The 16,201-nt window shown below is 40.4% G+C and overlaps 1 protein-coding gene across 1 annotated transcript in view; it reads right to left on the bottom strand.

The window, feature by feature from the left end:
* Positions 1 to 10,907, bottom strand: part of LOC121535623 (complement C3) — a 46,175-nt gene extending 35,268 nt beyond the window's left edge. The window contains exons 1-7 of the mRNA XM_041842857.2: positions 10,802 to 10,907; positions 8,462 to 8,639; positions 7,487 to 7,652; positions 7,122 to 7,192; positions 3,525 to 3,616; positions 2,078 to 2,163; positions 1,865 to 1,952 (exon numbers count right to left, since the gene is read on the bottom strand). Coding sequence (XP_041698791.1) covers positions 1,865 to 1,952; positions 2,078 to 2,163; positions 3,525 to 3,616; positions 7,122 to 7,192; positions 7,487 to 7,652; positions 8,462 to 8,639; positions 10,802 to 10,872 — 752 coding nt within the window. The 5' untranslated portion in view covers positions 10,873 to 10,907. The remainder of the gene's footprint in view (positions 1 to 1,864; positions 1,953 to 2,077; positions 2,164 to 3,524; positions 3,617 to 7,121; positions 7,193 to 7,486; positions 7,653 to 8,461; positions 8,640 to 10,801) is intronic.
* Between the last annotated feature and the right edge of the window lie 5,294 nt (positions 10,908 to 16,201).

The raw sequence follows: 16,201 nt of genomic DNA, 5'->3' as shown, positions 1-16,201 counted from the left end.
TCAGGAAACATTTTGGTATGTTGTGGTGGACTGTCATTACAATTTATTCACGGGAAGCAGGTCTAATTGGGTTTGTAGTGTGGCTAGCCACTGAATTGCTCTGAATTCACTGTCAGCATGCATGCAGTAAAAGCTACAACAACTTAGGAGCTTACTAGTGCTCTCAAATCGTATCCTGATGTTGACAGCACATGGTAGTTGTATTCATAGCATTGCTAACTTAGCTAACATACATTTCGAGAAAACAAGCTATATTAGGTGGCTAGCTAGCTAGTGTTAGCAACATTTGGCGGTCAATGAGACTGGGAGCTAGCTAACCAGCTGACTTTGCAAACAATGAAACAAAAAAAAGTTGAATTCCAAAAATACTCCAACAGACTCTGCATTTCAGAAATCACAGTAGCAAGTACTTCTGGTGCACTGTTCAATTATTTAGCAATTTAAACATGTATTTTTTGAAGGAAACTCTCAGTTTTTGCCATAGCCCTCACTTGATTTCATGCGATTTAAACAAACTTGTCCGAGGTGTGGGACTAGACGAGAGTTGGTATCCATTGGAGCGCTGCGATTGGTTGCCTAAAGGTCAGGGGCGGGCCTTAGTGAAGGGTGAATTGAGAATTACTTATTGTATTAAAATGTAAATAGAGTAAATACTATAGGATGTCAATGTTTTATCTATTGTAGAATTTCATTAAACTCAATACAATTCCAATGCCTCATATAACGTATACTTCAATATTAACAACGTTTATTTCAATATATTATCAATGCCATATTGTTGTAAATACTTATTTTGGGTTATGATGGAGAAAGACAGTTGTGCTAAGCTCATGGCAAGTTATTATTATTTTTTCATCACTGGGTAAATATCAAGAATTGAAATGACCATTGATCAGATGATCTAAATATAAAACATACAGTGCATTCGGAAAGTATTCAGACACCTTGACTTTTTCCACATTTAGTTACGTTACAGCCTTATTCTAAAATATATTTTTTTCCCCTCATCAATCTACACACAATACTCCATAATGATCAAATAGGTTTTTAGAAATTATTACTAATTTGAGTGGCCAGACGGAAGCAACTCCTCAGTAAAAGGCACATGACAGCCCGCTTGGAGTTTGTACAGAGAGATCCTTAATGTACAGAGAGATCCTTAATGAAAACCTGCTCCAGACTGGGGCAAAGGTTCACCTTCCAACAGGACAATGACCCTAAGCACACAGCCAAGACAACGCAGGAGTGCCTTTGTGACAAGTCTCTGAATGTCCTTGAGTGGCCCAGCCAGAGCCCGGACTTGAACCCGATCGAACATCTCTAGAGAGACCTGAAAACAGCTGTGCAGCAATGCTCCCCATCCAACCTGACAGCTTGAGAGGATCTGCAGAGAAGAATGGGAGAAACTCCCCAAATACAGGTGTGCCAAGCTTGTAGCGTCATACTCAAGAAGACTTGAGGCTGTAATAGCTGCCAAAGGTGCTTCAACAAAGTACTGAGTAAAGGGTCTGAAATGTCTAAAAACCTGTTTTTGCTTTGTCATTATGGGGTATTGTGTATAGATTGATGAGGGGGAAAAAACAATTTAATACATTTTAGAATAAGGCTGTAACATAACAAAATGTGGAAAAAGTCAAGGGGTCTGAATACTTTTCAAATGCACTGTATATTAGCTTCTGACATGTCTACAATGTTGGCATAGGTTCAAATCCGACCTATTGCCGTTTGACACAACCTCTATCTATCTATCTCTCCCCACTGTCATCTTCGCTCACTATCTGTCAAATTAAATGTCAAATTAAATAAATTTCCCAGAGGGCATCAGATCAAGCACCCCAGGCTGGCAATTGTTTTTCAAACTCACCTAGCTTCTAAATCCACTTTAAAGTCTTTATCCTGAACATGTAAATACTGCTTCCTGGTTTTTAATGTGACCTCAAATGTTGGCAACACTATAAACAACAACAGAAAAGACAATGACATAATGACATAATGACAGTGGACAGTAAGGAATTTAATAAAAAATTCTGCAGTTAGATTGATACTCTATAATGTTGTGTTTGAATGGATGTCTCACCATGTTTCTTCACATCAAATGAGGTGTTAAAGACCCTGTTAGGTTCACTCTGTAAATTCACCTCCAGGGTCCACGTTCCTTCCTCCCTGTAGGGAATAGAATACATTAGATTATTTACAGATTGTAAATAATTTTCCACTTCTAATTTCACATTTGCAATGTACAGTAACAAAGTAAATGGAACACTTTTTTGCCACCTTCATGGGCGCGCGCACACACACACACCCAATTGTCATACTTCAGTAAAAGTAAAGATACCTTAACCATTAGCATACAATGGTTGCACCTGGCAGAATTTAATTAACATAATAAAAACATTCCCATAAAAATCTGTCTGTTTAAGCTAGAGATATGTTTTTTTTTTGCATGGGCTGCATCTCAATCCATCGCATCCGCCAATATCGCCCTTTCACATCTGGGGTGAAAGGTGGCAGAGCTAGAGCGGTGTTTGTCAAAACATGAGACATCCCGAAAATCGGTTTTCTCACAAACACGTCTGTAGCGTCCAAAAAGGTTTGGCCTACTATGACCACTCTGTTGAAAGCTGAGACCCTCACGAACACGATGGTGTTCTCCGTTTTCACCTACGACCCCCCACAAACGTAACCTGAAGGTCCCGGTACCAGTTCAAAAATGGAAGTATATATGGAGATAGTTTAGTGCCTAAAATAAGGGGATAAATACATTTCTTATATCTCTCAGATATAGGACAGACTCTTCAGAATAAACGTCCTTTAGATTATTTTGGGGGGACTATCTGTTTTTCCATGTAGTGAATCTGTTATTCAATGTGTTTCTATTGGCTAATTTCAGTAATGCCAAATTCAATGTTGTATCTAATAATTGTTTTAGTATTTTTTTTGATACCTTAAGGGGTCTTAAAATTCCAAATTAAATCGCTAAATGATCCTTGGTATGACCATCTTAAAACCATTGCATATGTTAGCTAAGAACCCCCCCCATTAGACAGGGCTTAGACTCTAGAGGGTTAATAGAAAATGACTCCGTAAAAGTGAAAGTCACCCAGTAAAATACTACTTGCGTAAAATTCTAAATGTAATTGCTAAAATATACTTAAATATCAAAAGTAAAAATAAGAATAATTTCACATTCCTTACATTAAGCAAACAAGACGGCACAATTATTATTATTTTTTTAAAATTACGGATAACCAGGGCATGAATTTCACCATTTTCCTCTCCTGCTAAGCATTCGAAATGTAACGAGTACTTTCGGGTGTCAGGGAAAATGTTTGGAGTAAAACGTACAATATTTTCTTTAGGAATGAAGTGGAGTAAAAGTAAAAGTTGTCAAAAATATAAATAGTAAAGTAAAGAACAGATACCTCAAAAAACGACTTAAGTAGCACTTTAAAGTATTTTTACTTAAGTACTTTATACCACTGCACACAAACACACATACACACACACAAGGTGATTACTCTTACTTGATTATATCTGGGAGCAAAAATTGGTTGGCAAAGAGTCCATTGACACTCAGACCCATTTTGGTCTGCTTGACTAAAGTGCCATCAGCACTCTGTTGAAAAGCAGAAAATAAAATAATGAACATTACAAAACATATTTTAAGAAGCACCTTAGCACCTTATTCTTACACCAGCTGATCCGGTAAACAATATATATGTAGGCCTACAGTTACAATGAGCTCAGACCTGTTCAGAGATCAAACCAACTGTGCAGTGATATTCATGTAACACTGAACAAAAATATAAACACAACATGTAAAGCGCTGGTACAGTGCCTTGCAAAAGTATTCATCCCCCTTGGCGTTTTTCCTATTTTGTTGCATTACAACCTGTAATTTAAATTGATTTGTATTTGGATTTCATGTAATGGACATAAAGTGCCTTGTAAAAGTATTCATCCCCCTTGGCGTTTTTCCTATTTTGTTGCATTACAACCTGTAATTTAAATGGATTTTTATTTGGTTTTCATGTAATGGACATACACAAAATAGTCCTAATTGGTGAAGTGAAATTAAAAAAATTACTTGTTTCAAAGAATTCTAAAAAAATAAATAACGGAAAAGTGGCGTGTGCATATGTGTTCACCCCCTTTGCTATGAAGCCCCTAAATAAGATCTGGTGCAACCAATTACCTTCAGAAGTCACATAAATACATAATTAGTTAAATAAAGTCCACCTGTGTGCAATCTAAGTGTCACATGATCTGTCACATGATCTCAGTATATATACACCTGTTCTGAAAGGCCCCAGAGTCTGCAACACCACTAAGCAAGGGGCACCACCAAGCAAGCGGCACCATGAAGACAAAGGAGCTCTCCAAACAGATCAGGGACAAAGTTGTGGAGAAGTACAGATCAGGGTTGGGTTATAAAAAAATATCAGAAACTTTGAACATCCCACGGAGCACCATTAAATCCATTATAAAAAAATGGAAAGAATATGGCACCACAACAAACCTGCCAAGAGAGGGCCGTCCACCAAAACTCACGGACCAGGCAAGGAGGGCATTAATCAGAGAGGCAACAAAGAGACCAAAGATAACCCTGAAGGAACTGCAAAGCTCCACAGCGGAGATTGAAGTATCTGTCCATAGGACCACTTTAAGTCGTACACTCCACAGAGTTGGGCTTTACGGAAGAGTGGCCAGAAGAAAGCCATTGCTTAAAGAAAAAAAATATGTGGGAGACTCCCCAAACATATGTGGGAGACTCCCCAAACATACGGAAGAAGGTACTCTGGTCAGATGAGACTCAAATTGAGCTATTTGGCCATCAAGGAAAACGCTATGTCTGGCGCAAACCCAACACCTCTCATCACCCCAAGAACACCATCCCCACAGTGAAGCATGGTGGTGGCAGCATCATGCTGTGGGGATGTTTTTCATCGGCAGGGACTGGGAAACTGGTCAGAATTGAAGGAATTATGCATTAAATACAGGGAAATTATTGAGGGAAACCTATTTCAGTCTTCCAGAGATTTGAGACTGGGACGGAGGTTCACCTTCCAGCAGGACAATGATCCTAAGCATACTGCTAAAGCAACACTTGAGTGGTTTAAGGGGAAACATTTAAATGTCTTGGAATGGCCTAGTCAAAGCCCAGACCTCAATCCAATTGAGAATCTGTGGTATGACTTAAAGATTGCTGTACACCAGCGGAACCCATCCAACTTGAAGGAGCTGGAGCAGTTTTGCCTTGAAGAATGGGCAAAAATCCCAGTGGCTAGATGTGCCAAGTAATTGCTGCAAAAGGTGGCTCTACAAAGTATTGACTTTTGGGGGATGAATAGTTATGCAGGCTCAAGTTTTCTGTTTTTTTGTCTTATTTCTTGTTTGTTTCACAAGAAAAAATAGTTTGCATTTCAAAGTGGTAGGCATGTTGTGTAAATCAAATGATACAAACCCCCAAAACATCTATTTTAATTCCAGGTTGTAAGGCAACAAAATAGGAAAAATGCCAAGAGGGGTGAATACTTTCGCAAGCCACTGTACCATGTTTCATGAGCTGAAATAAAACATCCTAGACATTTTCCATACGCACAAAAAGCGTATTTCTCTAAAATGTAGTGCAATTGGCATGCTGAATGCAGGAATGTCCACCAGAGAATTTAATGTTTCTAAACACTTCTACATGAATGTAGATGATGCTACTTTGATTACAGATAATCATGAATCAATCATGAATAGTGATGAGTAAGAAAGTTATAGAGGCATAAATATCATACCCCCTCCCCAAAAATGCTAACTTCCCCTGTTATTGTAATGGTGAGAGGTTAGCATATCTTGGGGGTATGATATTTGTGTGTTTGTAACTTTCTCACTCATTATTATTCACGATTAATTCAGGACTATCCACAATCACGGTAGCATCCACATTAATGTAGAAGTGTTTAGAAACATTCCATTCTTATTTACAAAAAAGTTACTCCAAAATGACACAATACATTATTTACCATTAATTTCTATTGGGCACAAAAGTTTCTGAAACAACCAAAACAAACAGCAATCACTATGAATATGGGACCAAATCCTAAACTTTTGACTACTTTAATAAACATAAGTGAATTTCTCCCAATACTTTTGGTCCCCTAAAATGGGGGGACTAAACGGTTCACCAATATGAGTGAAAATACCCTCACATTAAAGCTGACAGTCAGCACTTTAACCTCATAGTCAATGTATCATTTAAAACCCAAAGTGCTGGAGTACAGAGCCAAAACAAAAAAAAATGTGTCACTGTCCCAATACTTTTAGAGCTCACTGTAAATCAGTTTAAGCCTGATCTGTGCGATGTAGTAGGGAGTTGTAGTTTCCAACAGGCCAATATTCTACATAGTTTAGAGCAGAAAATGTGGTAATTAACTACAATGCCCATAAACAATTGCGTGCCTTCTTGTCCAGTCTGTGTTAGGCAGACACAGAAGAACGCTTAATCGAGAGGGATAGAGAGCAGTTGCTTTGCGAGGTATCTCTACCTGAAAATACATGATCTAAGTGACTGAGAGTTGGTATTCAGCAGTCAAGTATGCCTTATTTACTTTGAAGAACTTCTAAAATAGTGATTTTTCAGACAGCATAGGCAGCAGCTCTACAGATATAAGATGACTTGGAATTAAATAAAGTCATCAAATAAAACAAATGTAATATACACAACTGAAATATTTTATTAAAGTACAGTACAGTAATGTCAATAAATTATGATTAATAAGTGATTAGCAGTAATGGGCAGTCACTACCATCATGGGACTTCTATTAATTATTTTATTCTGTGTTGTTACAGCATTCAACGCACATAATGCATAGTGCATTTAATAAAAAAATACTAATCTAAACAGAAATTGAAAACCGTGATTTTGTTCTATAATCGAACCTAAACCGAACAAACAACTGATTCAACATATCTTAGAAGTAACAACAGTGGCTTAGAAAATATCTCTCATAAAATAAACCTACATTCATATGATTTTTCTCTAAAATTATTCTGCTTTGATCTATATTTCACTGTGCTTTTCCAAATATTTGATACCTGTAAAGTAGGCTATTGCATAATTTTATATTACCTTTAAACCAACACCAACAATTCCATTTGTTGCCTTTGCTTCAAGGTTTGTGACAAATAGCCTGTACTTGACTGAAAAGGGGAAAACACATTTTTATTATGCAACAGATGGGAGGATCATCCATAAGTAAAGTCTAAAATTAAACCTAACGTGAAGCTCTCTTGATATGATTTACCTTTGTAGGCTTCATAACTGCCTATGATTTTTTTTTAAATACTTTGCACCTTAATAATATGGTGATGTATATGTTAGACATTCTGCCAATGATGATCAGCCCAATTAAAAAAACAAATATTGTACATGCAAATTGATGGAGCACATTGAAAATGAGGCACTGGATGGGTTTGGTTTTGCTCCATACTTACCGTCCTCTCCAGGGTTATAGATAGGTTTATCTGTCTGGATGAAGACATAACCTGACTGGAAGGATACCAAAACAACTGTCTCCTCCAATAGTCTGTCTCTGAATGTTGCTTTCAGGTACACATACTGATTGCCTCTAACATTTCTGTTGAAATCTTTTTGATCAAGCTTCCAAGAGAGAGGGCGAGAGGGAGAGAGAGAACAAGAGAATGGATGTTAGTGAAGCTTGTTCGAAAGCTTGATAATTAATAATAGCTGACAAAACATTTTTCCCAAAGGCACAATGATACAGTAGCACTATACATAAGGTACCCTTTATTATTTTTTATCTCACTATTTCAAAAGGACCAAAATGACAAGCACACATTTGTTTATAACCTAAACAATATGCAATATGAACCTCTGTTCTGGGAGCCCCAAAGGGCTAGCACTACACAGATTATTGAAATAATCAACTCAACATCAAGATATGATTATTTGAATCAGCTGTGTAGTGCTAGGGCAAAACCCCCAAATGAGCACCAGATGGGGAATTTGTATAAATACTGTAATAAGGCTTTATAACTGATTTATAAACTATATATACGATAATAGTGAACAATCTATAAACCACTTATTTACCTTTTATGAAGCCTTTATAAAGGGTGCCTTACTGTAAAGCCTTATAGGGACAATTAAAGGGATAGTTTGAGATTTTTACCCCAATATAAATTGTTTTCTTACCTTGAGAGAAGTGATGTGTTCAAAAAAAAATGTACGATAAAGACTGAACAATGCATGGAATTTAAAATAATAATGTATACCTCTTGTAAGTACAGAATGCAAGACCGCAGCCATGCGAAATGGATTCCTTGCATACTTGCGCCACAAAAATATGCAAAGTGTGCAGCAGCACAAATGTTAACTTGCCTAAGGTATACATTTGGCTTAGGTCTGTGTTGTGAGCACGTGAAATTCATCCAAATCAAATATCTTACTTTTAGCTGATGCAGAGCCTGGTTGTTGTCTCCAAGGATCTGTTGTTGTTCATAAAGTTTAGAACGTTTCAAAGGAAAGTCCGTTACAGTAATGGTCACCTTACCACCCACTGAGCTCTCCAGGTATATGTTCTCCTCACTGCCAACCCGAAGGATGTTTGGGGCCACCATTACATACCTGCAACAACAAACGGACACATCACCAAAATAGTACCCTTAGTCTATAATGTAGGGGGGTTTAAAATAAAATATAAAAACAGCAAAATATTTGCGACTTATCAATGAACATTTTGACAGATGTCAATTCATGATTTTTTTTTTATATGGTGTGACGTCACGAGAGGCTACACAGCTTTCAGCGGGATTGCTCAAGTAGTGCAAGGAGACAAGGTTCAAACAAAACAAGGATTTTATTATAGGTCTTGGGAAATTAACGAAAATATAACAAAATTCTGTTCTCTTGTGGCTCTTTAAGGGTTAACAGTTCAGGGATGTCTCTTCCACATCCAAAATCATAATTCTCACTCGCTCAGATAACTTTTCCCCAGCCTTACTGTAGTCCACGCTGCAGCTAGTGGCCAACCCAGCAAAAAGTCCTTCCAAATGTCTCTCACGTATTTCCACAGGTGCATATATCCAAAGGTGAGTATTTCCCAAAGGTAAGTATCTCCAAATCCTTATATTCCTCATGGAAGTGGACTTGCAGCACTCTTGTCCTCCAGAGAGCCCAGGTTGGAGACTGTGTTTCTTCACCCCCCACACACTCCCTCAGTGTGTCTCTTCCCTTCCCAAACCTTCAGCTCATCAGCTCCTCATTTGTTTCAGCTGCGTGGGAAGATTGGCCATAGAGGGGTGGAGTTCCCGACCATACCAGCAGATGGAGCCATAGCTGTCTGGGTTTGCAGCCACCTCAGGGGGATGTAACGTCCCTCCAGGACACAGCCTCTCGTGACATCACAATGGTGATAATTGCAAACCAATGATCAGTTCACCATTGCTATATGGTGAACTATTAAGGCATTGGTTGAAGCGCAGTGTTCAAATCTCCCTACCATCATATCTAAGCCAATATGACACCAATCTCGATGACAATTCGTAAATCAACTTGATTGGAGATGCACAACACACTCCTCGCCTTTCGTCAAGTGCCATCCGTCCGTTACCATCCGTCCGTTCCTTAGCATTAGGGTTGTCAGACAATTTTTTGCCCAGAACTAGCTCAATATCTAGTCTAGGCGTCAGATAAGAACGAGACTACAGCATCCATAAAGTGACCATTAGACTTGCCACCTTTCGGACTGAATACGTTTGTAGGGGCAACAGTTTTGATTACATTTCTAATGTATCTCTCTCATTTTCGTCTGTTTTTGTCTGTTAAGAACCAACGATGTGCTACCTTTTTGTAGCATTTCTGACAATGCTAACGTCTTTTCAGCCGAATCTCAGAGTTCTAACACCGGGTCGGTTGCTTGGCAACATCACAGCTGCTTGCACCATGCTGCCAGTCTTAAGAAGTGTTTGCGAACAAACATAGGCTACTATATATACCTAGCTATATGGTGGTATTCAAACTGAGGTTAATCAATAAATACAAGCAGATATTTTAATTAGCTAGGTAGCTAACTAGCGAACGTTAGCTTGCTTGTAGAAAGTCTTGATCGAGATCGGTGTGGAAGAACTTGACTGACCTGCACAGAGCTCTGACCTCAGCCCCATTGAACACCTTTGGGATGAATTGGAACGCTGACTGCGAGCCAGGCCTAATCACCCAACATCAGTGCCGACCTCACTAATGCTCTTGTGGCTAAATGAAAGCAAGTCTCTGCAGCAATGTTCCAACATCCAGTGGAAAGCCTTCCCAGAAGAGTGGAGGCTGTTATAGCAGCAAAGGGGGGACCAACTCCATATGAATGCCCATGATTTTGGAATGAGATGTTCAACGACACTACACTTTTGGTCATGTAGTGTGTATATACACAGGTATACATCATTTTAATAACAAGACACTGTAAAGTCCATTATCCCTCTGAAGAGTATGAATTAGGCTGTTTGAGAAGGTTTGAATCATAAGGAACATGCTTACACATAGCTTGAAGTAAAATACCAACATAGCTACTGTAGAAGGTCAAAGCTGTGTGCTGGAAAACCTTGGTAGAGCATGGGTGGAATAGGCATTGGGGTGCTCATGTAAATTTGATAAATTTTTTGGCTTCAGACCAATGCCTATTCTCACTTAAAACATAGTTTTTATTTGTTATATATTATAGTTATGATCTTATACATTTCTAAGTCATCGTGTAACCATATACCCGAGAGACAAAACATGGTCAAGAGACTTACGTTTGACACCGAGATGAACAGCAGAGGGAGAGGATGAGAAGGAGAGCTGCAATGAGCTTTGAACACCCCATGTTGTCAGCAGTGTAACCACTGTCCAGATGAAGTGACTAGTCCCCTCTAATGCTACTCTAATGTACTCAGTCAGTATTAATTTTTAACTGGGAGTGAGGACCTAAGCCATGACTGTTTACCATGCCAAGGGGACATTGACCTGGACCAGACTGAGACAGACAGGCAGACAGAAAGAAAGAAACATGTACCCACAATTTTCAACAGTTGCAAAAAAAAATAATACGTGTCCAACCACGTACTGCCAAAATCACTGTTGATAGTGAAAAAGTACCATCCCTAATCCAAATCCCAAAAATTATGCAGCAGCAGCTCTCTCTCTCAATTCAATTTCAATTCAATTCAATTTAAGGGCTTTATTGGCATGGGAGACGGATGTTAACATTGCCAAAGCAAGTAAAGTAGATAGTAAACAAAAGTGAAATTAACACTAAATATTAACAGGAAACATTACACTCAGAAGTTCCAAAATAATAAAGGCATTTCAAATGTCATATTATGTATATATACAGTGTTGTAACAATGTGCAAATAGTTAAAGTACAAATGGGAAAATAAATAAACAGAAATATAGTTGTATTTACAATGGTGTTTGTTCTTCACTGGTTGCCCTTTTCTTGTGGCAACAGGTCACAAATCTTGCTGCTGTGATGGCACACTGTGGTATTTCACACAGTAGATAAGGGAGTTTATCAAAATTGGGTTTCTTTTCGAATTCTTTGTGTATCTCAGTAATCTGAGGGAAATGCAGTGGGGATAAAAGTATTTAGTCAGCCACCAATTGTGCAAGTTCTCCCACTTAAAAAGATGAGAGAGGCCTGTAATTTTCATCATAGGTACACGTCAACTATGACAGACAAATTGAGAATTTTTTTATTATAGTCAATAGCAAGGCTATGCTCACTGAGTCTGTACATAGTCAAAGCTTTCCTTAAGTTTGGGTCAGTCACAGTGGTCAGGTATTCTGCAACTGTGTACTCTCTGTTTTGGGCCAAATAGCATCTCTCTCTCTCTCTCGCTCTCTCTCTCACACACACACACACACACACACACACACACACACACACACACACACACACACACACACACACACACACACACACACACACACACACACACAGACACACACACAGACACACACAGTAAAAGTAGTTTTGTATCCCGATAAACAGTTTATTTGACAACATAACAATTATATTTACAGGATAAGGCATTTTTGTAAATGTTGCAATGTGGGTTTCACTAAGTTGGGAAAGTTGAGTACAGTGTCATGATGTACTATGACACACAAGTATTTATTCAATTTCCACAGTAGTCTACATGATAAGATGCTTGTAAAACACATAAGATAGTTGTCACAATTGTCATTCACCATGGCAAAATCCCTAAATATTTATTGGAATACTTACTTGGGTTAAATATTACAAGGACATGCCTCTTACCGTAAAACTATCTTTTGGTTCTTGGCCAAAGTAAAGTCCAAAGGCAATCGTTGGTTTTGATACATAATCAACTACCCAACGGGTCAAAGACGTCAGATTTTCATTAGATATTTGACTGAGCTGTCAACAAGCCAAATCCTAATGTTGATTATCAGTAAAAATTAAAACGGTTGCAGAAATTCACTTAATATTTCTACAATACACATACAAACAAAATCACAGACTGAAAATAATTCACAACTTTTCACATTTCACAACTTCTGCATGGTCTAAATGATATTTGAATTTTTATATACACCAACTGTTTGTATTAGGTACAGTGCAGCAAAAAAGTATTTAGTCAGCCACCAATTGTGCAAGTTCTCCCACTTAAAAAGATGAGAGAGGCCTGTAATTTTCATCATAGGTACACGTCAACTATGACAGACAAATTGAGATTTTTTTTCTCCAGAAAATCACATTGTAGGATTTTTAATGAATTTATTTGCAAATTATGGTGGAAAATAAGTATTTGGTCACCTACAAACAAACAAGATTTCTGGCTCTCACAGACCTGTAACTTCTTCTTTAAGAGGCTCCTCTGTCCTCCACTCGTTACCTGTATTAATGGCACCTGTTTGAACTTGTTATCAGTATAAAAGACACCTGTCCACAACCTCAAACAGTCACACTCCACAAACTCCACTATGGCCAAGACCAAAGAGCTGTCAAAGGACACCAGAAACAAAATTGTAGACCTGCACCAGGCTGGGAAGACTGAATCTGCAATAGGTAAGCAGCTTGGTTTGAAGAAATCAACTGTGGGAGCAATTATTAGGAAATGGAAGACATACAAGACCACTGATAATCTCCCTCGATCTGGGGCTCCACGCAAGATCTCACCCCGTGGGGTCAAAATGATCACAAGAACAGTGAGCAAAAATCTCAGAACCACACGGGGGGACCTAGTGAATGACCTGCAGAGAGCTGGGACCAAAGTAACAAAGCCTACCATCAGTAACACACTACGCCGCCAGGGACTCAAATCCTGCAGTGCAAGACGTGTCCCCCCTGCTTAAGCCAGTACATGTCCAGGCCCGTCTGAAGTTTGCTAGAGTGCATTTGGATGATCCAGAAGAGGATTGGGAGAATGTCATATGGTCAGATGAAACCAAAATATAACTTTTTGGTCAAAACTCAACTCGTCGTGTTTGGAGGACAAAGAATGCTGAGTTGCATCCAAAGAACACCATACCTACTGTGAAGCATGGGGGTGGAAACATCATGCTTTGGGGCTGTTTTTCTGCAAAGGGACCAGGACAACTGATCCGTGTAAAGGAAAGAATGAATGGGGCCATGTATCGTGAGATTTTGAGTGAAAACCTCCTTCCATCAGCAAGGGCATTGAAGATGAAACGTGGCTGGGTCTTTCAGCATGACAATGATCCCAAACACACCGCCCGGGCAACGAAGGAGTGGCTTTGCCAGTCTCCAGATCTCAACCCCATAGAAAATCTTTGGAGGGAGTTGAAAGTCCGTGTTGCCCAGCGACAGCCCCAAAACATCACTGCTCTAGAGGAGATCTGCATGGAGGAATGGGCCAAAATACCAGCAACAGTGTGTGAAAACCTTGTGAAGACTTACAGAAAACGTTTGACCTGTGTCAATGCCAACAAAGGGTATATAACAAAGTATTGAGAAACTTTTGTTATTGACCAAATACTTATTTTCCACCATAATTTGCAAATAAATTCATTAAAAATCCTACAATGTGATTTTCTGGATTTTTTTTCTCATTTTGTCTGTCATAGTTGACGTGTACCTATGATGAAAATTACAGGCCTCTCTCATCTTTTTAACATTTACATTGACATTTACGTCATTTAGCAGACGCTCTTATCCAGAGCGACTTACAAATTGGTGCATTCACCTTAAAGCCAGTGGGATAACCACTTTACAATATGTTTTTTTATTTTTTTGGGGGGGGGTTAGAAGGATTACTTTATCCTATCCCAGGTGTTCCTTAAAGAGGTGGGGTTTCAAATGTCTCCGGAAGGTGGTGAGTGACTCCGCTGTCCTGGCGTCGTGAGGGAGCTTGTTCCATCATTGGGGTGCCAGAGCAGCGAACAGTTTTGACTGGGCTGAGCGGGAACTGTGCTTCAGCAGAGGTAGGGGAGCCAGCAGGCCAGAGGTGGATGAACGCAATGCCCTCGCTTGGGTGTAGGGACTGATCAGAGCCTGAAGGTACGGAGGTGCCGTTCCCCTCACAGCTCCGTAGGCAAGCACCATGGTATTGTAGCAGATGCGAGCTTCAACTGGAAGCCAGTGTAGTGTGCGGAGGAGCGGGGTGACGTGAGAGAATTTGGGAAGGTTGAACACCAGACGGGCTGCAGCATTCTGGATGAGTTGTAGGGGTTTAATGGCACAGGCAGGGAGCCCAGCCAACAGCGAGTTGCAGTAATCCAGACGGGAGATGACAAGTGCCTGGATTAGGACCTGTGCCACTTCCTGTGTAAGGCAGGGTCGTACTCTCCGAATGTTGTAGAGCATGAACCTACAGGATCGGGTCACCGCCTTGATGTTAGCGGAGAACGACAGGGTGTTGTCCAGGGTCACGCCAAGGCTCTTCGCACTCTGGGAGGAGGACACAACGGAGTTGTCAACCGTGATGGCGAGATCATGGAACGGGCAGTCCTTTCCCGGGAGGAAGAGCAGCTCCGTCTTGCCAAGGCTCAGCTTGAGGTGGTGATCCGTCATCCATACTGATATGTCTGCCAGACATGCAGAGATGCGATTCGCCACCTGGTTATCAGAAGGGGGAAAGGAGAAGATTAGTTGTGTGTCGTCTGCGTAGCAATGATAGGAGAGGCCATGTGAGGATATGACAGAGCCAAGTAACTTGGTGTATAGCGAGAATAGGAGAGGGCCTAGAACTGAGCCCTGGGGGACACCAGTGGTGAGAGCACGTGGTGCGGAGACAGCTTCTCGCCACGCCACTTGGTAGGAGCGACCGGTCAGGTAGGACGCAATCCAAGAGTGAGCCGCGCTGGAGATGCCCAGCTCGGAGAGGGTGGAGAGGAGGATCTGATGGTTCACAGTATCAAAGGCAGCAGACAGGTCTAGAAGGATAAGAGCAGAGGAGAGAGAGTTAGCTTTAGCAGTGCGGAGAGCCTCCGTGACACAGAGAAGAGCAGTCTCAGTTGAATGACCAGTCTTGAAACCTGACTGGTTTGGTTCAAGAAGGTCATTCTGAGAGAGATAGCAAGAGAGTTGGCTAAAGACGGCACGCTCAATAGTTTTGGAGAGAAAAGAAAGAAGGGATACTGGTTTGTAGTTGTTGACATCAGAGTGTTGGTTTTTTGAGAAGGGGTGCAACTCTCGCTCTCTTGAAGACGGAAGGGACATAGCCAGCGGTCAAGGATGAGTTGATCAGCGAGGTGAGGTAAAGGAGAAGGTCACCGGAGATGGTCTGGAGAAGAGAGGAGGGGATAGGGTCAAGCGGGCAGGTTGTTGGGCGGCCGGCCGTCACAAGTCGCAAGATTTTATCTGGAGAGAGAGGGGAGAAAGAAGTCAAAGCATAGGGTAGGGCAGTGTGAGCAGGACCAGCAGTGTCATTTGACTTAACAAACGAGGATCGGATGTCGTCAACCTTCTTTTCAAAATGGTTGACGAAGTCATCCACAGAGAGGGGGGGGAGGAGGATTCAGCAGGGAGGAGAAGGTGGCAAAGAGCTTCCTGGGGTTAGAGGCAGATGCTTGGAATTTAGAGTGGTAGAAAGTGGCCTTAGCGGCAGAAACAGATGAAGAAAATGTAGAGAGGAGGGAGTGAAAAGATGGCAGGTCCGCAGGGAGTCTAGTTTTCCTCCATTTCCGCTCGGCTGCCCGGAGCCCTGTTCTGTGAGCTCGCAATGA

This window comes from Coregonus clupeaformis, unplaced genomic scaffold (genome assembly GCF_020615455.1).
Source record: "Coregonus clupeaformis isolate EN_2021a unplaced genomic scaffold, ASM2061545v1 scaf1307, whole genome shotgun sequence".
Classification (NCBI taxonomy): domain Eukaryota; kingdom Metazoa; phylum Chordata; class Actinopteri; order Salmoniformes; family Salmonidae; genus Coregonus; species Coregonus clupeaformis.
Note: the sequence above shows the minus strand (reverse complement) of the source record. Positions and strands in the feature narration are given on the sequence as shown.